The 24,298-nt window shown below is 41.2% G+C and overlaps 1 protein-coding gene across 1 annotated transcript in view; it reads right to left on the bottom strand.

Annotated features, from left to right (window-relative positions):
* The window catches only part of SLC7A8 (solute carrier family 7 member 8), a 79,400-nt gene that overhangs the window by 35,776 nt on the left and 19,326 nt on the right, over positions 1–24,298 (bottom strand). Inside the window, exons 2-3 of the mRNA XM_020964301.2 lie at positions 9,035–9,239; positions 7,328–7,479 (exon numbers count right to left, since the gene is read on the bottom strand). Coding sequence (XP_020819960.1) covers positions 7,328–7,479; positions 9,035–9,239 — 357 coding nt within the window. The remainder of the gene's footprint in view (positions 1–7,327; positions 7,480–9,034; positions 9,240–24,298) is intronic.

Below are 24,298 nucleotides of genomic sequence, written 5' to 3'. Positions count from 1 at the left end.
GTGAACATTAAAAACTTTTTCATAACTGTACTTCACAATAATGGGTTTTCTTTGTAATCCTATGTATTTTATTTTGTACATTTAAAAATTCTGAGAAGGGGACAGCCCAAGGGGGCCGGCCCATGACACCCCTGGTATAGAGTGATTTTTTTAAGGCAATTGGGGTTAAGTGACTTGCCCAGGGTCATACAGCTAGTAAGTGTCAAGTGTTTGGTCTGAGGCTGAATTTGAACTCGGGTTCTCCTGACTTTAGGGCCAGTGCTCCATCCACTGCGCCACCTAGCTGCCCCTTTGCCCCCTACTTCTCGACTTTACCCTCTGAGACCAGGACAAACATGCATAGTTCTTCTTTCACTTACAACTATTCAGTATTTGAAGGCAGTTATCTTATCTCAAGCCGTTCTGCCCACTCTCTTGCAGTTTCTCTCCTCCAGTATAAATATCCCTTTCCCTGAACTGATTTTTAGATAATATTGAATATGAGCAGGGGAAATGATTCTCTGGCCATGGTTTGGAAAGCCTGATGATTTCATTACAGTCCAGGAAGGCACTAAGAAGTCCCAGTCCCCCTTTTCCCAATTGGTGAGTTCCTCCTGAGGTCTCCATTTTGTGGAGGGGCCTAGACTGGCTAACTGTTACTCTCCTCTTAGCTCTGCTTCCGACTTTTATAACTTGTCACTGTGCCTCTGCATAGGTACCTCTCAGCCCCTCTTCAGGTTCCTTTTGGGTATTTTCTTCCCTCACTGGAAGATAAGCACCTTGAGGGCAGGCATTGTCTTTCTATTTGCTTATGTTTATATCCCCAGTGCTTGGCACATAGTTAGATGCTTTAACAAATATTTGTTGCCTGCCTGCCTGCCAGTCTAGAGGATTCCTGGGAGATGGCTCATTTACAAGACTGACCCCATGGTTCACATAACACATCTAAAACTTTTCTGTGTTGCACCTTCTCTCTACCCAGGGGTTCCCATTCTGAGAACTGTCCCTGTAACTCATGACTCTATAACCATTTTTAGTGAAGTTATCCTGAGGTCTGTTGGTCAAAGGTTGTTTCCTGGCTCCCATCAGGACAGACAATAGTCTGTAGGTACCAACAGAAAAGAAAGGGGAACCCAGATGTCTAGGAAGGAGGCAAAGAGAAAGAAGAAAGTTTAAAAGAAGTCAAACACAAGGAAATACCTGTCTTTCAGGTGGCTGGGGAACTTAACAATGAAAGACACTAACTGCTCTAGCAGCAGAAGCTAGCAACAAGAAGTGTTGCTAATGTATCCAGGGCCTTTAACTGGGACTAGACATATTTCATATAGAATCAGGGAGGGAGAAGGAAGAGGGGCTAAGAAAAAGCCTGCAGTTCAGTCAATGATCAGTGGAACTCCGCCCAAGCAATCTCTAGATTATTCCCCAACTTAAGACAAAACTGGACACTGTATCTATTCTTTGTACCTGTAACTGCCTACCTGCACAGTATAATAGAATGAGAAAAACACTGGGCTTCAAGCCAGAAGTTAGTCCTGGCTCTGACACTCATTAGCTGTGTGATCTTGAATAAGACAATCCCTTCTGAGCCTCAGTTTTCTTATCTGTAAAATGCAAAAGTCACATAGTCTCTCCATTTCCCATAATCGGAAAATGAGGAGGTTGAACTAGAGGATATTTAAGGTCTAGAGATCTCTCTCAGTTGTTGCAGAGTGAATAAAGCAACTAAAGACACTTTGAGAATTTTAAAGTCCTTAATGCAAGGGCATTAAGACAATTATGGTTTATATAGTCTTGGAGTAAACAATAACCCAATTCTATTGACTCTTGAAGTCTAGGCTGACATCAAACTAGTTTCTTGGAGTCCCAAGGGAGGTCTATATCATTATCCATGGAGTGCTCATGGCACAAGTAAGATGGGGGAAAGGAAGAGGAACTCACTAAGTTCCAAGGAGAAAGGAACTAAAGAAAGAATAGGGTTAGAAGATAGGGGAAAAGGTTTTGTGCACTTGGATGTTAGATGATTAATATGTAAGTGATATGCAAAACAGAATCCTCATTATTACTTATTGAATCTTTCCAACAACTGCTCAAGGGACTAATCTATTGTGTAACTGCAACGCAGCTCAGGGTCAGAAATTATACATGAGAAGTGAAATCCTGTTCCCTTACCACCAGAGCAGGGAAAAAGTGACAAGGCAGACATTGGTAGCTGAGGAAAGCTAGCCCTGCTGGAATCTCGGAGAAAAGATGGAAACCTGAACAGAAACATTTATTGCCCTTGGACCTTTCATTAGTTATGTTCAGAGGGAGAAAGGTGGGAAGGGGGAGAAAAAACAAGTCAGAGGGATTTGGAGACAACCAGTGACCCTGGAAACAAGGAAGGAGCCCAGGAGTTGCATTAACTAACTTTGCAGGGTCAGCATGTTCCCGAATACAGAAGTAGACAAACAGATCAAGGAAAGGGGTGGGGGTGGGGTGCCCACTGGGAGCAGGAAAAGAGGGAAAGGAGGGATTGCCCAGGATGATAACCTGCTCCTTTCTCTGGAGCCACCACCACTTCAGGTTGGTTATAACCTGAAGTGTTTTTTTTAATGGAGTACTTTAGTTTCCCCCAATTTACATGTAAAAACAATTTTAACATTCTTATAACCAGAAGTGCTAATAAAAAGAGCACACACAGGAAAAAAGAGACCTGTTCCCCTCTGCTTTTCTTTCCTCCCTCCAAATACACACATTCTCCGGATGGGAGAAGAGCTTTTCATTTAATTATAATGTACAGTCCTCTTTTCTGAAACTGTAGGTTGGGGAGATTTTGCTGACTCAGCAGTGAATAATCAGCTTTGACCTGAATAATGAAAGAACCCTAAGCAGCAGCTGTATTGCACAAATCCATCCAAGTCTGCAGTCTCCACTCCTCCCCCTCTTCACCCCTCTCCACCTCCCCCCCACCAAGGCACAGCAAAAGCAAATCAGTTGCAGCAGGTTCTTTCCTCCTTCCCCATCTGGCACTTCATATCTCAGATCTCTTCCAAAGAAGCCCTGTAACATTTACTCTATCTCAATACCTCCCACATTCAGGCACAGTCCTGAGACTCTGAATTTCCCAAGCACACATCCCTTCCCTGCCACACGCTGATCTACTAAACTGGATGTTCCCTATTACACATCAGTTTTTCCCTCCCTAACTTTCAGATTCCCCCGTATTACCTACTTTGAAAAAAAAATCACTAAAACTATATAGACCAACTCTACTACTTACCCTCTTTGGGGGATTAATTCACTTATCTGTAAAAATGAGAGGGTGAACTTGAAGATTAAGTGTTAGAAGAGAACTGGGGAGTCATCTATCTCACTCAGCTCCTTCCTTTTACACCTGAGGAAACTGAGACCCGGAAAAGAAAAATGACTTGCCCTAGATCAGGATTTGAACACTGATCCTCCAGCTCATTCCCAGGCATCATATTGGATCCCTTTTGCATCTAACACCCTGTACGTTAAAAATACATAGCATAAATTAAGGTTTCCAAAGAAAATCATTCACCTAAGTGGTACACTGGATAGACTACTGGTCTAACACCTGAGTTAAAATCCAGCCTTAGATAATTCCTACCTATGTGACCCTCAGCAAGTCATGTAATTTGTCTCAGTTTCCTCAATTGTAAAATGGGGACAGCAATAGTTCCTTCTACCTGGGGTTGTTGTGAGGATCAAATGTGATATTTGTAAAGTGCTTAGCACAGTGCCTGGCACATAGTAGGTGCTCTATAAATGCTATCCCTTCCACTTCCCATTTCCAACACTCCAGAAAAAATGGCAAATGCTGTCAAACTCAGCTCAAAATAACAACAGGCATTTTAAGTAGGTCACCTCTGACACAGGTTGTCCCTTTAAATGAAGCTGCCTTTTCAAGATAATTGCCCTGGCAACCTAATTCCAATCTATATTAGATATATACCTACCTTAGGTACATTATCTATACATCAGGAAATGTGAGGAACCCTGTGGGAGAAGATCTAGGGGAAAATGATTAAAAACAGGCTCTGTGAAGCCAGGTCAAAGGAATTTGGAGTACTTGGCCTAAAGAAGAGGATAGGGGGAGTGGAATAAGGAACTTGACAGTGCCTAAAACATAGTAGGGAACTTCTTAAACTTTTTTTTTGATTGAGTAGGGAAAAGGGGAGAATGCACATTTAACAGAGATTTAGAGTTAAATAAAGGGATATTGTTGCAATCAGAGCTTTAGATTTAGCTCTGGAAGGAATCCTCAAAGATCATCCTGTTATAGGATCATAGAATGGACCTTAGTCCAACCACCTGAAAATGAGGATTGGAGGTTAAGTGATTTGCCAAAGGTCAGTTAAGTAAGAATCTGAATTCTAACTCTTAGCTGTTTTCCACCTTCTTTAGAGGATCACAGGAAAGGGCTAAATTTAAACTAGAACAAGAAGGATTTAGGTGAACAACATGGAAAGAATTGTTTGTTTGTTTTTTAACCTGTGAGGATGATAAGAGAAATGGGAACTTATTAGCACAGGAGATTTTGGAATTATTCTTTCTGGAGGCTAATGGAGTTGATAATTGGCCATCTGAGATAATTTAGATACAATTGTACCTAGAAATCCAGGTGGAATAGGCCAGATGACCTTTGGTGATCCTTCCTAACCTATAGGTCTTGTGATCAATGCTCCAAGCCAGGCTTTAAAATTCCTTCCCTGGCTCTATCCCTAGCACTTGTCAGATGCTGGAATAGGTTGCTGACAGAGATTGTGAAATCTACCTCTCTGCATCTATTAAAAACTAGGAGAGATTCTTATCCATCTAAGAAGGCTCAGGGCAATTTGGCTCCATTGTGGGAGGACAGTGGGGCACATACTCCAAAGAGGGTTATGTGCTCAGTAGCCTGAGTATAATGTGAATTTCATATGCTTTGGAGAATGTAGGACAAAGGAGCAATGAGAGTTAGGAACTCTACCTGTTGACCTGGCACCAGGAATATTTTCTTGCCCTGTTATGAAGAAGCTATCTAATCATAAGAAGATGAACTTGATGACCACTAAAGGTTCCTTCCAGCTCTGAGAATCCATGATATTATCTAGTTCCAGCCAAAGACGCTTTCAGCAACATCAGCAGGAAAGAGGAAATTGTGTGTCTGTGTGCTCACCCATGAGAGACAGACATAGCAGTGGCCAGCATTTTGGTTGTTTTTCAGAGTTCGACCAAAAGTAAGTTTTTCCAGCAATAAAAGGCAAAAAAATTATTCCTGTCTTCCCAAAAGCTCCTCCTTGGGGCTATAAACATTACACTCCAGACACCCAGCTAAGTTCCCAGGTGCTTACCTGCTTGATGCTGTCTAAAACACTGTAGATCCAGAGCACGAAGAGGCGAATATGTATTTGAAACCCTCTAGAGATTTTGGATACTTTCTTCCTTACTGAACAACAACTTCCCACAACTACAGGAGTCCCTCGGAAGGCAATGCCTCATGTCAATCTATGATACCAATACCAATGATGGCCTACTCAGTTCTGGTGCATGGTCCAATCCACTGAGGAGAGTCAGGCCTTAGGAGTCATTATCCCCTTAAACCTCACCAGCCTTCACCAACAGTGCGAACAAAAGGGATCAATCAGGACCTTGGACCACCACTTTGGAATGGTTAACTACCTAACCAATAAACCAGTCAGAGCTGCATTAAGGGATCTAGATAGTATGGCAGCAGTAAATTTAAATTAAGTGTGTGGCTATGTATGACATAATATTGGAAATGGTGGATGTGTGGAGAGAAGACAATTAGTTAGCCCCACTGGTATTTATGGATCTGTGATTTATTGAATTCAAATCCTCCCTCCAATAAAGCAGACTTGACAACTACCAATTTCTGATTATTCTGTAGATCCTTTGTCTGTGTCCTGCTATAGATCTGTCATGGAAATCCACCCAAATCTGGCAATCTAATCCATATCTGTATGTCTATGCATATAATTATTATAATTAACTGCTAAGTTCTAATCTATGATCACTGCTATAGAATTTCATGGAAAGGAAAAACCATTGTGAGTTGGGATTAAGTCAGAGGGGCTACAGGGGAAAAAAATAAAATCAACCAACTCCAGCATTTGGTCTAGCATAGGTAGGCTAGGTGATATTTTAAAGCACTTTGAATTAAAGTGCCTAAAACTAAATCATTCATTGTACCTTGGAGGCTTAAAACAGCTATTGCCTACTCACTCAGGCTCAGATGCCAATCAAAAGGAAATGCAGTAAGGGGACTGGAAATACTCAAAGATTACCTTCATATGCTTCTGCTCCAAAGTCCACATGGCAGACTGCATCAGGCAGAGTACACTATGTGAACACATACACACTATATGTACAATATGTATGTTTGCATATGTTCACAATGTTCCAAAAGTCTTAATATAGTTTTAAACTACTAGGGATAATAGTCTTAAGAGCAAGCTGTTAAAGCTTAAAGTTACACTAAGACTTTTGGGACAACCCAACTTTTGGAACAATACTTGTCTGTATACATGGGAAGTAACATGGTGTAGTGGGTGGATCCAAGAAGATCCAAGTGCAAGTCTCATACCTCTGATACAAGCTGGCTGTGTGACCCTGGACAACTTATTTAACTACTCAGGGCTCTAGGTAATTCTCTAAGAATGTAAGTTGCAGAGAAAATGCTTATCTACATTAGTGACCTGAATTTCTTTATCTGGGCATTCCCTATACCAATGAAGTCAAACATGGGTTCACATTCCAAGCTGCTACGTATGTATATGTTTAGGCATATATATACACACACATATATAATATCTGTGTGTGCATAAGTGTGTATAATTCTGGTTGTTTCCTACAGCTCATATTTATATAATGTTTTGCATTTTTTACAGAGCAGTTTCTTTACAACCTTCTGAGGTCAGTTAAGTAGTACCAAGTATTCTCATTCCCATTTCACAAATGGAGAAACTGAAGATCTGTTAAGTCAGATGACTGACCTATACTCGCAGAGCTACATTAGATGCTACCTCTCCTATATCTGTACTTTGTCAACCCAGTTGGAATATAAACTTCAAGGATATGGACCCTACCTTATAAATCTTTTGTATGGGTGCTTATGAAATGCCTGTGTCTAAGTTAAGGGGTAGGTAGGTATGGACCCACTGCCACGAAGTCTGGTGAGACCCACAGTATAGACACTTGCAAATACAAGGGTTTCTCTAGACACCAGCAAGTGGAATGTAGGTTAAAGGAGGAGAAATAATGAGAAAGATAGAGTAGAATCAAGAACACAAGGGATGCAAGGAGGGCATCCAGTGGAAAAAGGGGAGACTCAGCAGGTACTCACATAAGCAGACTGCAGCCAGGAGTCGTAGTCCAGACTCTGGAGGAAAACAGGTGGGGAAGAGTGGTTGCAGCACATAATTGGAGAAGGTGAGAGCAATGACAGCCTGGTTGGTGGGGTAGATTACTAGCACAGCAATCCACAACCTTAGGAACCTGATGGGAGGAAGAAGACAGGGCATGAATTGAATGAGTCCCTGCCTTCAGGGCTAGTAAAGATACAACTTGCTCCAAAAAAGGGTACCTGGGAAACTTGAGGGCAGCCTTTGTAGAAAGGAGGGTGTTAGAAGGGAGTACCCTTCATCTTTCAAGTTTATTAAGGTGCTAAACCACTAAGAAGTGAGAAGCATGTCCTTTCAGGCTGTGATGTGTTTTATTAGCAATTATTGTTAATGTTTCAGCAAGTAATTGCATAGGCATTTATTAGCACAGACTTCAGGGTTCCTTCTGCCTCCCTACCCCTCCTTCTCCCCACCTCTATGTTTCCACCACCCTGGCTCCTAGTTCTTCAGTGATGGGGGTGGGGGGTGGGGAGGGAGAGAGGGAGAGAGAGAGAGGATACTAAACATATTTCCTGCAATTTCCCTTCAGATCCAGGCAAGGACGGTTAGTCTCTGAAGGACCTGAATAGGTGGGATTTTTACACCCTTCTCTTTAGAGGAGTAAAGGATGGGGCTAAGCTTTTCCTGAAAGAACTGTAGGCATCGCTTGGCATTTGAGGAAGAACTAGGAACATAGAATTGAGTGTTCCTTTCAGAGCAGTGAGCCTTGTTCGTGTGGAAAGGGCAGGACTAGTGTTTCTTCCAGTGATGGGAAGATGACCAGTCTCATTAGTCAAGATGAATGAACAAGAATGGAATTGTTTTGTGTGTCCATAGCTCTTACAGGTTGACTCCAAGATGAGAGCCGTGTGGTTTTCTTTGTTTTTGAGGCACTCTCCAGTAAAGATGGTGACAGGGATAGGAACCCTGTACTTGATTCTGCTAATGCTAACAGACTGAAGCAACTTTGAGAAATTGCCAAGATGGAGCCTCACCAACATTGGGGTCTAAAAGGGAACTGGTAAATCCCCTAAAGTTAGGCTAATTCTGGTATGAGATTACTTGGCCTGAATTACCATTGCCCCAAACCAACCGAAATCTGGGCATCTATCCACCTCATTTCACCAATACAAATGTCTTTTTTTTTTGTTTAAACTGCATTTTATACTATAAATGGCGCACAACACATATTTAGTTATTTCACTTTTGTTTGTGTTTTTTTTTAATATTTCCCTACAATTACATATGAAAACAATTTTTAACATTTGTTTTCTAAAAAATTTTGGGTTCCAAATTTTCTCCCTCCTTCCTCCCTTCCCCCTTCCCCGGGAGAGTAAGCAATCTGATATAGGTTATATATGCACCAACATTTCTTCTTTAAGGACAGGAATCTTATTTTAATAATAGACAAAAAAGGGAAATCCAAATTTATAGTTGTGTATCTGAATCAGATGAGGGACTTCTGGTGTTCCCCTTTTCCAAGGAATGGTACTTAAGGTCTTGGGACACACTAGAGGCTGATGAAGCCTAGTAATAGTCATTGAGGATCCCCAAATCACCCACTCAAGAAATAAAAGCACAAGGAACCCAAGTGATGAGATCCTAGATTTCCCAGGCTACCCTATTTTCCTCTGCCCAAAGTTACCCTGTGCCCCAGGTAATAACCTTACCCAGCCAGGCCTCCAAAAATGTCCTTGACATAAGAGTAGTCACCTCCAGATTTAGGGATAGTAACTCCAAGTTCAGCATAACACAATGCACCCACAGCTGTGATGAGCCCGGTTACAATCCATACAATCAGAGCAAGGCCCACAGAGCCAGCATTCTCCAGAACACCTTTTGGTGAGACAAAAATTCCTGAACCAATGATGTTTCCTATAAGAGGAGATAGAAAGCAGCAATTGAAGTCAAATCAAGTAAACTAGCATTTATTTATGAAGTGCCCGCTATGGTGCCAGGTACTATGCTATGTGATAGAGATGCAAAAAAAGGAGACAAAAACAGTCCCTGCTGTCCAGGAGCTTACAATCTAATGAGGGAAACAACTCGCACACCACTATGTACAAACAAGATTTACACTGGAGGTAATTTCAGAGGGAACCACTTGGGTGGTGGGGATATACTAGAATACTAAAGGCCTCTTGGAGAAGGCAGGATTTTAACTGGAATTTGAAAGGAAGCCAGGGAAGTCAGAAGGCAAAGGTGAGGCAGAAGAGCATTTCAGGCACAGGAGGGGAAGAGCCAGAGAAAATGCCTCGAGTAAGGAGATGGAGGAATGTCTTCTGGAAAGAGCAGCAAAGGAGGTCAGTGTTGAAGATCAAAGTCTTAAGACTGGGAAGGTGACCAGGGGCTACAACCAGAAGATAGGATATTTGATCCTGGAGGCACCAGGGAGCCACTAAATAGAAAGAGCAGGGAGTAATTTAAAGTCAGCAGTACTTGGCATGAATTTGTATGGACATTTTTACCAAATAAAATAATTCGTTTGCTATTTTCATTCCTGAATTCCATATACAGGACCAATAGGGTATTACAGTTTAGTAATACTTTTCCCCATCCTAAACTCCCTTCCCCCCTCCTTATACAAGTTTTCTCCTTAATTTTAATTTGTTCTGCTTCCATTCCATAATCCAGGCTCCTCCAAGATTAATAAGGAGTTAGAGTTCAGTTAGAATACATGGCAAATATATTAAAATTAATCAGTTTGACAAGCATTTATTAAATGCTTACTATTCATGAGACCCTGTACTAAACGCCCAAGGAACAATGATGGGGATGGATGGATAGGAGAGAAAGAATTTCTTCAGACAAGGATAATAAGAATGAAAGAATGGCAGGAAAGCTTCTTCACCCACTTTCACTAGTCAGGTGTTCATCTACATAGCCACTATCCCCATTCTCCACCTCCCCCCAAGACCTGATCTCACAGAGGCCAAGGTCTGCCATAAGTACTTTTTGTTCCCAAGGCCTCTGCCTGGTTCCCTAAATGCTTAGGAAGCAACACTGAACAAATCTAAGCTATCTATAGTCATATGAAAAAATGCTCCAAAGAACAAATAACTAGAAAAATGCAAATTTAAAGCAATTTTGAGGTTCTCCCTCACACCTGTCAGATTGGCAGAGTTGAGAAAAAGGAAAATGTCTAATGCTGCATGGGCTGTGGGAAAACAGGTGTATTAATACACTATTGGAGGAGATATAAATTACTCTAGACATTCGGGAAAGCAATTTGGAACTATGTCCCAAAAGTTATCGTGCATATCCTTTGACCCAGCAGTATCACTACTGGTCTATGTCCCAAAGAGACCAAAGAAAGAGGGTAATGTGGCCCAGGCATACAAAAATATTTAGAATGCCACTGTTGTGCCAAAAACTGGAAACAAATTACAGGCCCTTTAACTAGGCAATGACTAAAATTATGGTACATGAATGTGATAGAATTATTGCACCTTAAGGAATGACAACTGTTGTTTTGGTGAAGCCTAGGGAAACCTTGGATGCAGAGTGAAGTGAGGAGAACTAGGAAAATAATTTGCACAATTACAACAAAAATGCAAAGGAAAAAGTCCGAGTTGGTCCCTTCAGAGGTAAGATGACTAATAATGTAGCATGCTTTTTACTTCCTGACAGAGAGGTGGTAGATTAGAGGTGCAGGATGAGACCTACGGGGAATGTGATGAGTTCTTTAGTTTCAATATACTGATTGTAAACATACTCAAGCAAGTTTAAAGGGAAGGCTTCTATGGCGAAAGGGGGTTGGTAGTTAGTATATTGATGCACTTTTAAAAAATCCACAGAAAAGTGCAGAAGGAACAGAAAATAGACTAGCAGGGTAGTTTCATCACTGCTTGTAATTTAACAGGAGCTTAAAAAAAACCAATGTAATAGACATTCATAGTTTCATGTACAATACTTTTGGTTTTTTTTAATTGAAACGTTCGGGTTTATTAATGTTTAAGTTTATAATTTTTAAAAAGCAAATTTTTAAAAAATTCCTTACGTGATCTCCCTGAGAAACAATGGACCTACTCTATTGGCACGACTCTATATTCATTATCTCACTTGATCCTCAAGATCACAGAATTTTAGTCAGAAGGGATTTTTGGTAGCCATCTGGTATAGGACACACATGAAGGAACACACCTGACCAGGGGTGACCCAGTCTCTGCTTACAGAGCTCCAGTGAAGGGGCTTCTCTATAAGTAGCCAATTCCATTCTGGGGCAGCCCTAAGTGTTGGGAGCAACAATAATTTTGGGAGGTTGGACAGGACAAGTGTTGTAATTCTCATTGTACAGATGAGGAGGCTTGAATCACAGAAGAGTAAAGTGAGTTGTTCCAAATCACATCCCTCTTTAGGGTCTATCTGAACCAAGAGGTGGACTTTGTTCTCTTTGCCAGTTGGACGATTAATAAAGTTCATTCAAGAGACATAGTTCCTGGGTAATTTAATCATTTTATCAATAAGGCCAGCACATTATTAATAAAAGGTCATCTGGCTGTCTCTTTTAGAACAAACACCCCAAACACAGTTTATTTGCCCTAGGAAGAAAGAGTAGATGTTCTGGAGAGGGAAGTTTAACAACAATAGCAGGTGTGGGCTATATTAAAATGAAGGTCTTAAGAGTATATGCCTTTAAACCACTCAAACCTAGGTCAAAGAGACATCAATTTCCATATCACTTGTCTTGATAATAGGGACAATAACCTTACCCAAGACCAGCAGAGCAAAACACAAAGAGGAGGAACACACCCATTAGCCCAAACTTAGAATCTTTTATTGTCTAATTAGATCTTGACCTTGATAAAATCAGACAGATTCCCCACACTTTGGTTTCTGGATGAGGAAGTAGAAAAGGGTAGAAAACTCTTGGTCCTAATAAATTAATTATAAATGAGAGAAAGTAGTTTCTCATATCAGTTTCCTCACATGTAAAAATGGAGATAATAATAGCACCTACCTAATGTATAGTTGTGACGATAAAATGAGATAATAATTACAAAGCGCCTAGCACAGTGCTGGGCATATAGTAGGCACTTAATAAATGCTTGATTTCTTCCATCCATCTACCTCCTTCATTTAATGAGTTGGTCTTATGAGAACTAGAAATAGATTTGTGGTCACAATGAATCTCAGGAAAAAATATTGCTTCAAATGCTAAGTTCTGGGGGTGCCGGGACCTCGAAATTCAAGCATAAGTGATACATTTGCCCTCAAATCAATACGACTCAAGCCTTCTTTTCAGACAAAGACAAGGTTTATTAGAACAGGTGGGGTGACCAAGATTCCAAGTGAGTGCACTATTAGCCAGATTTTAAGAATCTGAGTCTTTGTAATGAGAATACAATCCAGTCAGACTCTTAAGGAATCTGGACAATTTAATGGGGGAAAGATGCCTGGAAGGTAACAGAAGAGGACCCAGGCTGAAGATTGGGGCTGGGTGAAAGCCACAAAGCAAGGAACTGGGAAGGGCCAGGTGCCCCAGGCAAAGGGTGGGAAGCAGTTATTACAAACAATGAAGGGGCAGGGCTAACAGAATTGGCGATTGGGGCAGGATCAAAGCCACAATGCAAGAATTAGGAAGAGCCAGGTGTCCTAGGCCAACACCAGGGACCTGGGCCACATGGGAAAGTCCAGGGCCTTTTAGAGGTCCATCATTAGCACTCCATCACTAATATCTCTGTACCTCGTGGTCTAAGTGAGGCTGTACCAGACAGGGCACGCTGGAAGGTACACCAGACTTTTAGTCTAGAAAGAACTAGACCTACTGACTGTGTAACCACGAACAAGTCACTTAGCCTTTCTGAGTCTCAGTTTCTCCAGCTATAAAATGTAATACTCATAGACCTAATTCCCAAGGTTGTGGGGAATGAATGATATCATCTCTAAAGCATGATATTGTAAACCTTAAAATTAAAATAATGTTGGTTGGCTATGATTATCGCCTGTTTGCTTGGCTACACTATTACATATTATAAGAGAAAGAAAATTCAAAGATCCAAGATGAGAGAGGCTTGGCTAGGTAAGTCCATTAGGAAAAGGTAGAGATTTAACTAGAAACTCATTCAGTCAATACTGTGACATAGCAGGCTTTTAAAAGAACCATGAAATCTTATTTGGAGAAGAGCCAGAGGGGCCCAGAAGGAGGGAAGCCACCATCCTGGTTCCACCTTGCTGTAGCCTGGTCAGACCACACACCTGGGTACCATGTTTAGGTGATGACAATGTGAGACTGGAATGTGCCTGGTAGAGGGGTGACCAGGATGCAAGGAGACCAAAGGCCATGCCACAGGACGATCAGTTCAATGAATATTTAGGTTGGAGAACTTAAAACACAGGTCTTGACCAAGAAAACTCCAATCGATGTTACTAAGAGTTAGACACGACTCAAAAATGACAGAACAAAAATGTGCTGGCAAATGCTTAACAATTGGTTCTCCAGAAAAACACAAGCCTACAAAACACTTTTAAATTTAATCTACATTATTTTAACATTTCTTCATCACTTTCTTAAATCTAAGCAAGTCAACAAAATAATAAATCAAGTCCTGATTTATACTGTCTGCCAATTTCTGAGGGGTGAATGCTTTTACACTGAAAATTTAACAATCATCTCTTTCCAATCGGTCCAATATGGGCTCCAGCACAATAATGCTTATTATGAATGCATTTTTTTTTCCTGTTGTAGAATATAAATCCCTGCTCCTTGCAGGCAAGGGCTGTTTCATTTTTGTCTTAGTATCCCTACAGTCAAGCACAGTGCCCAGTATAGAGCAGGTAGATATTAAACTCTTTTGGTTGATCGAAAAGAGATCATGGGGGAACTACATTGGGAGGTCAGGTACGGTTTAGACTAGAGTCCCACTGAAGTCCCTGCCAGCGGCCAGGTTTTGTGATTCTTCCTAAAATGCAGACATACATGTTACCTGTCTACTCAATAAACTTCACTGGCTCCCTAGTATCTCCCGGAGCAAATATAAAATCTGCTAAAATCCCACCTTCTTCAACGAGCTTTTCCTGGTCTCGGTCAAAGTTAGCGGCTTCCCTCTGAGACTGTCCTCTATATACACCTTGTATGTCTATAATGCTTGTCTTCTTGACTAGAATTTGCAGGGCAGGTGCTGTTTTTGCCTTTCTTTGGTTCCCCAGCATTTAGCACAATGCCTGCTATAGTTACAACTTAATACTTTTTGATTAAATGACTGAAGAACACATTCAGGAGAAATTGTTAAACTGAGAAGTTAGAAATTTCTCCAAATCAGATTTGCCAATGTTCTTGGAAAATATCCCATAAAATCCTTCCAATCCCCATCCTCATCTCTTCCCTGGTAGTTTGGGATTGCTGCTGGAACAGACTACATCAAGGAGGCACAGCATTTTATGGCTGATTGCCAGAATCCTGATTTCACAAACCTCATCCAAAAAGCGACACACCTCTTGGCCAATGCAAACTTTTAGCTTTAATCCGAACCTGAAACTTTCATCTCAAAATTTCTAATTTTCATGGTTTCGGACTGTGCTTCCTAAGAACTGGTGCCTCCCAGTACAGCCAGAAAAGGGAATGAGAGTACTTCATTTAGAGGCAGCTCCCACAGAATACACTGTCCTTTCTGATATCAAAAATGCTAATGCTGCAGAGTGAGATCAATACTGGAAGAGTGAGGAGACAGAGTCCACTTAAGAATGGCTTCCAAAGGAATTGAAATTAAACCATGGAGAGGAACAGAAACAGAAGCAGCTCATTTCTCTATCACAGTCTGTCTGTGATAGAGCTCACCATCAGAACCATTAGTTTTGGTGATACTGCCCAGAAACCCAACTAAATCAACAGTACTTACTGTCCCTATTCTGAGTTTATGAAAACATAAAAAGAAGTTTGAGTTATCCTGATTTAATGAAACTGTTCCTTTTCCTTTCTAACTATTCTCCAGATTTAGTTTTTGCAGAAACCTACCTTTGTAAGTTACTCCATTAGTGTATTATAAGTAGCTATTGGAAGTTGGCCCCTTCCCAGCTCAGTTAAGCGCCTAAAGCCTTAATGATTTCAGACTGACAAATGTCCAACATTTTCTTGACTGGCCAATGGTGTACAGGAGGTAACAAAGTACTTGGATGAGAGCAAATAAGGGAAGCTTGGGTTGCTGTCATGAGTGAAACATGATGGTAACTTAAACTCCTTGCCTTGGCAAGATTTTATCAGATGAGTAATCTATAGGGCATTTCAAGCCAATAAGAGAGAAGCAATTGAACCAGGGGTCATAAAAGTAGCTCAAGGGGTTGGAAAAACAAGGTTTGACTTTGGTCCTTAAGGTGCTGAAATAGGAGGAGTAAGTAAGCCAAGGTATTTCTCCTGAGTCAGGGCTGTCTTTGCTGAGGGCAAGTGAGGGAGGTGGTTGCTATTGAAAAGATCTGATCCTCTGGAATGAGAGGCATCAGAATTCCACCAAAAATTCATGGAAGATAAACACCGGAATCAGAGATCTCTCTTGACATTTCCAGAATGTTTCTGTTCTTTCTCTAGCTTCTGGATTGCTCCAGATCACTAAAACAGAGAAAAGTGCTTCTAACCTCTAAAAACTTTTACCCATCATTTGGGGATGAATAGCCTATAGTATCATCCTTTTTATCTGAGTTATCAAAAGCTTGGAATAGCTGGAAGACTAGAACAAAGGTCCTCATTTTATCAAAATCCTAAGGGCAAAGTTAAAATCTGGGGAGGGACTCAGGCCAAAGTTGAACTATATTCATTTGGGTAGGAGGAAAGTGAACAGTTTTAAGTTTACCATCTTAAATCTTGGGGTATTCCACGCAGGAAATCAGATTCAGTTTAGGTTTCCTCATGAAGCCTCATGAAAGGAGGGGACTGTTCCCAAATTCATTCATTAAGCAACAGAACTACATTAAGTGGCAATGTGGTATAGAATATCTGGACCTTGAATTAGGAAGACCAGGGTTCAATTTTGCCTCTAATACTTATTGGATACTTTCGTGCTCTGGGCATAGCACTTAACCTATATAACCCTCAGTTTCCACATCTATAAAATGGTGATGATGACAATACCTGTCCTGTTAGCTATAGTAAGTGATTTTCAAAATTTAAGTACTATGTTAATCAGTTATTAGTAGTAAAGTATTAAAAGGAGAGGAGAGACTGTGGGAGAGAGGGGCTTCTTTCCCTTTCCCAGTTCAGTTTAATTGTGGGGAATTGAGTGAACCACACTGACTCCATTTTGCAACTCAATTCTGGATATAACACAGCTCTTTCTATTCAGTTATGGGTCAAGTCCAACTTCCATCTTGTGAGAAAACTTTATTGCATTGTTTTGAACCTAGCCCTGTGTGACTGGGAGCCTGTTGTTTAGAGATCCTTAACTAAGGGCCTAGGGCATATGTTCACTAGAACCCTAGTCAGATCTGAAGATTTATGTAAGGAGTTTTTATACAATCACATACATCAAATAACCTATATATAAGTCTTATCTGAAAACTGTCCTGGTACTGGTACTAGTAGTCAATCAGCTATTGTTTCTATGTTGCTTTTGACCTCTTTTTCTGATTTCAGGGAATCTCACCTGTTTGCTCTCCCCCTCCCAATCTGAAATGCCCCTAATCTTTCCTCCATTTAGAAATCCGATTACCTTGTATCCTGTTGTTTTCTTCGGAATCGTTTATTAATCATTATTAATCATCTCATTCTGTATTCAGGGTCTTCAGATTGAGGAGTCCACTGACCCATTTATTAAGCCTATTTTGCTAATAAATCAATTAATTATCTACCACACATTAACAAGTAGTATATTATTTGAAAGTCGGCAAATGACGCGTCTGTGTAGGGAAATCAGCATTTCTCAAGGAGATAATCAAAGTATCAAATCTTTGTTTGCCTTGCTAAATAATTGCTCAGGTTATTCAGTCAGTCCACAAACATTTATTAAGCACCTGCTATGTGCTAGGCACTGAGGATGCAAAAGCAAAAGACTAGAGTCCCTGCACCTCACAGTCTAATGTGAAAGACAATCTGCATATAAGTGTGTACAAACATGATACACACAGAATAAATTGGAGATGAATACGAGGAAAGGTACTAGTGTCGAGGTCTAGAGGGTTTGGGGTGCTGGGACCCCAAAATCACTACATGAGGGTCCTGCCCAAAAGAATTGGACCCAGGTCTTCCTTCCTTCAGCCAAAAACTGGGTTTATTAAAAATCAGCCATATAGGCCAGACTCTTAAGGAATCTGACCATTTGTAAGGAAGTTTCAGCCCCTAAATGTCAGTCAGGAAAGATCTTATACACTGCCAAGTAGTTTGGGGTGACCGCAGGAGGGGCTAGGAGGAAGATCTGAAAGCTGGGGTGACTGGGGGAAGGGTCCTGGGAGAATGAGAGTGTCGTCCTGATAAGATCAAGGATGGGAAATATAACCCAGGGCTATAAGGGAAGTAACAATGGAAGGCTAGGCTTAATTAGGGTAACAAAGAACTGGGAGATAGGGCCTAGGAATAGATAAGGAAGAGCCAGTTGATAGGAATAATAACCTCAGCAGACTGCTAGACTTCCTTGACCAGGTAAAAGTTCAAATAGGGTTCAAGGGTTTTCTGGGGCCTGTAAACAAATGGTACCCAAATTCCTTTTGGGGTGAGGGGCAAAGGTCTTGGCTTGGGCCCATACCCCATCACTAGTATTGAGGGTCCCCAGGAAAGGATTCTTGCAGAAGGTGAGACTGAAACTTGAAGGAAGCCAGGTAAGCTAGAAGGTAGAGATGAATAGTGAGAAGTTCAGGCATAGGGGGCAACAATGATAATGCCCAGGAGAGATGGAAAGTTTTGTGCAAGGAACAGCAAGGAAGCCCGCGTCACTGGATCACAGAGTACAACAGAGTACATGAGGAGAGGAACCAAGCGGTGGAAGAGTTTAAAAGCCAAACAGAGGATTTTATGTTTAATAGTCAAGACAACAGGGAAGTTACTGAAATTAAATGAATAGGAGAGTGACACTACAATTAAATAATTGAGATAATGTGGTTTAATTCCCCTTTCTGGATATTTGTCCTATGCTTACAATAAAACATTATTTCAAAACACTAGATCCTCACAGCCTGATGAAGTAATACATGTAAAAATTCCATTTTATTAATGAGGAAATTAAGGTAGTTGTTACTCTCCTTATTTTATGGATGAAGAAAGAAGGACAGCTATTATCAGCCCTAAATTAAAGAGAGCACATCTGGGCAATTTCCAACATGAAGGCTTAGAGAGGGTAAGTCATTATCCCAAATCATAGCATAACTAAGTGGCAAGGCCATGATTAGGGATCCATGTCTCCCGATGGACTTGGAGAGGCAGCCTGTTACATATAAAAAAGGGCACTGGAACCTGGGTTCCAATCCTGGCTCTTATCACTTACTACCTGTGTACCTTGGACAAGTCTTGTAAAATTCTCTGGGCCTCAGTTTCATCATCTGTATAATGAAGGGTTAAGGGGACAAACTCAAGCCTAGCAAAACTTTTGGAGTCCAGACAGAACAAAATCAAAATTTACTTGGTAAATGTTTAACAAACTAAATAAAAATAAAATACAACATAGATAATGTTAATTAGTTTTCTAAATCAATATGCTGGCACATCACCGTACTAGATAGAAATAGTCTCTGATGTTCTTTCCAGGACTATTAATCTTAGGACCTAAGTATCTTTTTCCTTTACAGAAGCAGTTCTTAGTGTGTGTGTGTGTGTGTGTGTGTGTGTGTGTGTGTGTGAGAGAGAGAGAGAGAGAGAGAGAGAGAGAGAGAGAGAGAGAGAGAAAGAGAGATGGACCCCCCCTTTGGCAGTCCAGTGAAACCCATGGGTCAACTTTCACTTATAATGCACAAAACAGAATTAGAAAGGAAACTAATGATACTGAAAGATAGTTATTAAAATACGGGGGGGGGGAATTCATTGACCCTAGGTTAAGAACCCACTTTGCAATAGGACACAGCTAGGTGGCACAGTGGATAGAGCATCAGCCCTGGAGTCAGGAGTACCTAGTTCAAATCAGGCCTCAGACCAAACACTTTACTAGCTGTGTGGCCCTGGGCAAATCACTTAAGCCCATTGCCCAGCCCCTCCCCCACAAAAAAAGAACCTATTTTGCCATATGCCTAACCAACCCCTCTTATATATACTGTAGGGATAGGGACAAGATCAGGGATTTCATTAGTATAGAGAAATACTAGAAGGTTGTTACCTGTTCTTCTCTGAATTTATAATTTTAGAGTTACCCAGAAAAGAAAGAAATTAAATGACTTGCCCAGCAAATTCCCTGGAGCAGCGCAAGTGTCAAGAGATGAGATTTGAACTCAGGATTTCATTGTGCACTGTAATAGGTTCTATATACATCACTCCAAGTGCTAGAAATAAAGGCTCTAATTCCTATCCCTCCATATGACTGCAATCACTCCATTCCAGTCATTTCTTACGCTAGGACTAGGTCCTATGTTAAAGCTGGGGATACAAGTACAAATAATGAGATAGTCCCAAAGATTGGTGCCTCTTATATAACCTATATCAAATTGCTTGCCTTCTCTATGACAGAGGAAGTGTGAGTGGGAAGGAGAATTTGGAACTCAATTTTTACAAATGAATGTTAAAAACTGTTTTGCAAGTAAAAATAAATAAATAAAAACCAAAGAAGATGGTGCCTAAGCTCCATCTTGAGGAAGAGAGGGACTCTTTGAAGGGAAAGGTAAGGATGGTGTGCATTTTCCATTATGCTCCCCACCAAGAACCTCATCTTCCTGATCAATCATGGGAGCCTGGAAACTCTTACCTCCTCAGTATCCCTTGCCCTCGGTCTTCTCCCTCTGAATGGAGTGGGTGGAGAGTTCCTCCCAGAACCTCCATTTAAGGACAGTACCCAGACTAGCCATCTCTTTACTTCTCACCTAGTCCATTCCTTCATTCCTGCCTCAGGCCCCGCCCCCATCGTGACTCTTCAGCTTCTTTTTATGATCTTTTTATTGTTTTGTTGTTTTCCCCCATTAGATTGTGAGGCTAATCTCACTGCCCTAGGAGGCAGGGACTATCCTTTGGCTCTTCTTTTTTTTTGGGGGGGGGGAGGAATCGCCAGCACTTAGTAAAGTTCCTGGCACACAGTAGGTGCTTAACAAATGTTTACTGACTAACTGGCTGTATTCCAGGTGGATAGGTGGATTATGTGGAATTATATCTGAGATTGCAGAAGAGAAACATAGCAACCCGTTGCAGATCTTTATGCAAATTTGGGTCGTTCTTCAAGTGGTGACATTTTTCTTGGGTGGTTTTGAAGGAAGGAAGCTGGAAAGAGGGATTTCTTTCTGTGTTGGCTGCATAGTTTTGTTCGTTTGTTTTAAAAGGGAGAGCTGTTCTGGTGGTGATAGAGGGATTGCTTTGTTTATCCTACTTTTCATCTCAGTACCTACCTCTCTGCTATTTCTGTAATGTTTGAACTCAGGTACCTGATCCACTCAAATCACTAAGGTAAGCAGTATATCACATAAATCTTTTCCAGGGAAACAATAGGGTCTAATGGCCCAGGATAACAGTTGGCCTTCCCCTGCCCAAGAAAAGCTAAGCCAAGCCAAATCACCTCATGATAGCAGGGCCAACTATTATATCAGTGGGCAAGCCCTTACAAGAAAAACTACTCAAATTGAGAAAATCCACATTTGCCATAAACAGTTGCTAAACCTTAGGTTAGACGCCAATGCCCAAATTGTGCTTAGTTTGGGAATTACTCACATCTGGGCCTGTCCACACTAGAATATGTGTAGAAATCAGAGCAGACAACTCCAAACCTGTGCTAACCTATGCTATTCATAAAAAGCCTAATTTTCTCATACAGTTGGTGATTTCAGGAGACCTTGGTCATCTTTCTGGCCTGGGCTATACTTACCTTCCCTAGAAAGTAAGGATTCCCTGGAGACTGATCTTGTTTGGGGCAAGGGTTGTTTCATTTTAGTCTTGGATCTGTCACCACAGTGCCCAATGCAACGGTGGCACAAGTCAGTACTTATCAAGTGTTGGTTGAATTGAATGGAACGTCCACAAGCAGAATGACACTTGTCCTTTGGTACAGAGGCCATCTTCCTCTTTTATCTTAAATCCATCTTAAACATTTTTCAGGGTATTCTTAAAAAGCCCCCCAGCTATCGGTTTCCTCCTTCCCCCCTAATGGAGATAAGGTGGGTGGCCTAATATAATGACACCTTACATTTATTCAGCACCTCAGTTTCCCCAAACTGGAAAATGAGTGCTTTGAACTACATCTTTAAGGTCCCTTCCAGTTCTAACATTTTATGACTCTACAGTTTATAAAGTACTTTTCATATCCATTATCTTATATCTGATATGAGGATCAATTGTGATCTTCACAACAATTCTGTATTATCACCTCCATTTTACAGATGAAGATGATTAAATGATCTAGCTAAGGTCATTCTCTAAGCAAATGCAGCAGAGTCAGGATGAGAACTCAGGTCCTCTAACTCCAAGTCCAAGGCAAATCATGGCCCTGCTCCTTACCATCTGTGTGATCTTGGGCAAACTATTTAACTTCTGGGCCTCAGCTTCCTCATCTGTAAATGTGGGGTTTGGGCTCAATGACGTTAAGTATCCTATACCACTCTAAGAATTCTAACCTATGATTGAAGAGCTTTCCACCTTATCATGCTGCTAATAGAGCCTGAGAGAGTTAAAGAGAAGAGGGAGGGAGTGTGTGAGGCAGTGGGGCAGAGTGTACAATGCTACCAAGTACAAAGTGATATTTCAGCTCTGCCAAGCTGATATGAACAGGAAAGATCCCACTAAGCTATTTCAGGACCATGAAAGCTGCCTTGGAGGCAAAGACTGGTGGGTTGAGGTAGGGTCCTTGACCTTTTACTGCAGGGCAGGAAACTCACCCTGCTGCCTTTGCCCTGCTTTCTGTCCAGGCTGCACTGCATAAACAGCCTTTGTGGTATAGAGTCAAGTCAAGAAGTCAGATTCCTTGCAGCAGGTAAATTAACCTGTCCCTGAAGGGAAAACAGAAAAAAGTAGTAGGCAGCTTAGGGAGCCCTGTTGCTCTGGTCTCTTGCCTACCAGCTTAACAAGTCAATATGGTCAGCTTCTGTGTGAAGTCATCTACTCCTGGGTCAGGGTAAAATCTTATTTCATATACTGGAAAATGAAAACAGATGTGGCATTTGGAAGGGAGGGATGTGTGTGTGTGTGTGTGTGTGTGTGTGTGTGTGTGTGTAAACATGGGGTACAGCAGTAGCACAAAAAATGGTCCCAGTAGTACCACTTCTGTTATCTTCAACCTTTGCAGACAAACAGCACTATGTAGGGCCAGGACTCCAAAATTCACTCAGACTGCCGCTTGTCCAGGTGTAATTTTCAGGTGCCTTGGGTAGGCGGGAAAGAGATAATTGCATCTCCAGAAGTATTTATTGAGCACTCACTTGGTGCATGCCTGCTTTAGAAGGTAATTGGAAAGCACTTGTTCACAGAGATTTTGGACCAAATAGCTGGTGCCAAAAACCACCCACTGACTGGCAGCCAGAGTAGCCTTGGGGGACAATGTACTGAGTCCTTGAAAATATCCTGTGTCCATTAACGATTCACATCTTCCCTCTATGTTCTTTCTAACAGGTTACAAGATTAGAATCTAACTAGGTGGAGGGCTAGGGAAGGGAAGCTCTCATCCAGAGTGTTCATCAGAAAGGGCCCTTCTCTGGCACTAAGGTATTCATTGCTACTTGGAGTCTTGGAGTCTTAGGTTCCTTACACATAAGGTAAACTAAATATTCTAAGATCCTTCCCAATTCTAAAATTCAATTATTTTCTTTTGGCTGAATTCACTCAAGTCAATTAACAAGTATTTGTTGAGTAAGTTCATATAATGTTGAAGGCACTGTGCTAGGCAGCTCGAACTGACAGGAAACATCATTCTTATTCTCAAGGTGGTTACAAACTAGTTGAGAAGAAAAGATAACTACATATAAAAATAATGGTACAAAGAAGGATATATGGTAAACGCATTGTAATGATAATGAACTACAGAAGGGCAGAAGAAAAGACTGTGGCCTGGGAAGATCAGAAGGAAATTTGAGCTGGGTTTGCTGCTTGCATCCTACAAAGCCCTAAAAAGTGATTGGAGATGGCAACTGCAAACATTCTAGAAAGCAATTTGTAATAATGCTTTTTTAAAAAGTGGCTAACTAAAATATCCATACCCTTTGACTCTGAGGTCCCACTGCTAGGTGCTTACTCCAAGCAGTTCAATGATAGAAAGAATGGCACCATTCAATACTATCTGCCAGGCACTGTGCTAAGTGTTGGGCAAAAAAAGACCAGTCCCTGACCTCAAGGAGTTTACATTCTAATGGGGAAAAACAGCCTGTAAAAGAGAGCTGGGAGAGAGAGGGTGGGGGAAGGGATTGGTAGAAAATCCTTAGAAGCATAGCCAAGAGGGGAAATGAAGCTTTAGAGGGAGAGGTGGGAGAGGGGCCCGACATAGTTCCTTTCCCCACCCCCAAAATGAGGCCCTGAAAGGAAATGAGCAATGAATATGAAGAATATGGAAAAGCACAGGAAGTCTTACATGAACTGCTATAGAGGGAAGTAAGCACGACCAAGAAAAATATACAATCTAAACACTGAGCACAACAAAACCAAACTGACAGCTAGGCCGTGGAGGAGAAGAGAGAAAATGCACCTCCCTCCCTCCATTGTGGGGATGAGGGTGACTATGGATGTCACCCAGTGTTGGCTAGTTTTGCTAAACTACCCTTTTCTCCTTTTTAAAAATATTTGTTACAAGGGGATAACTTGTATGGGAAGGGTTTATTCAGAAATGAATTTGATATAATAACAAAGGGCATTACTAAGAATTAAATTTTCTTAAAAAAGAAATTTGACCTTAGTGTTGAAGGACAGG

This window comes from Phascolarctos cinereus, unplaced genomic scaffold (assembly GCF_003287225.1).
Source record: "Phascolarctos cinereus isolate Bilbo 61053 unplaced genomic scaffold, phaCin_HiC Scaffold_3;HRSCAF=262, whole genome shotgun sequence".
Classification (NCBI taxonomy): domain Eukaryota; kingdom Metazoa; phylum Chordata; class Mammalia; order Diprotodontia; family Phascolarctidae; genus Phascolarctos; species Phascolarctos cinereus.
This window is presented reverse-complemented; position numbering and strand designations above follow the sequence as displayed.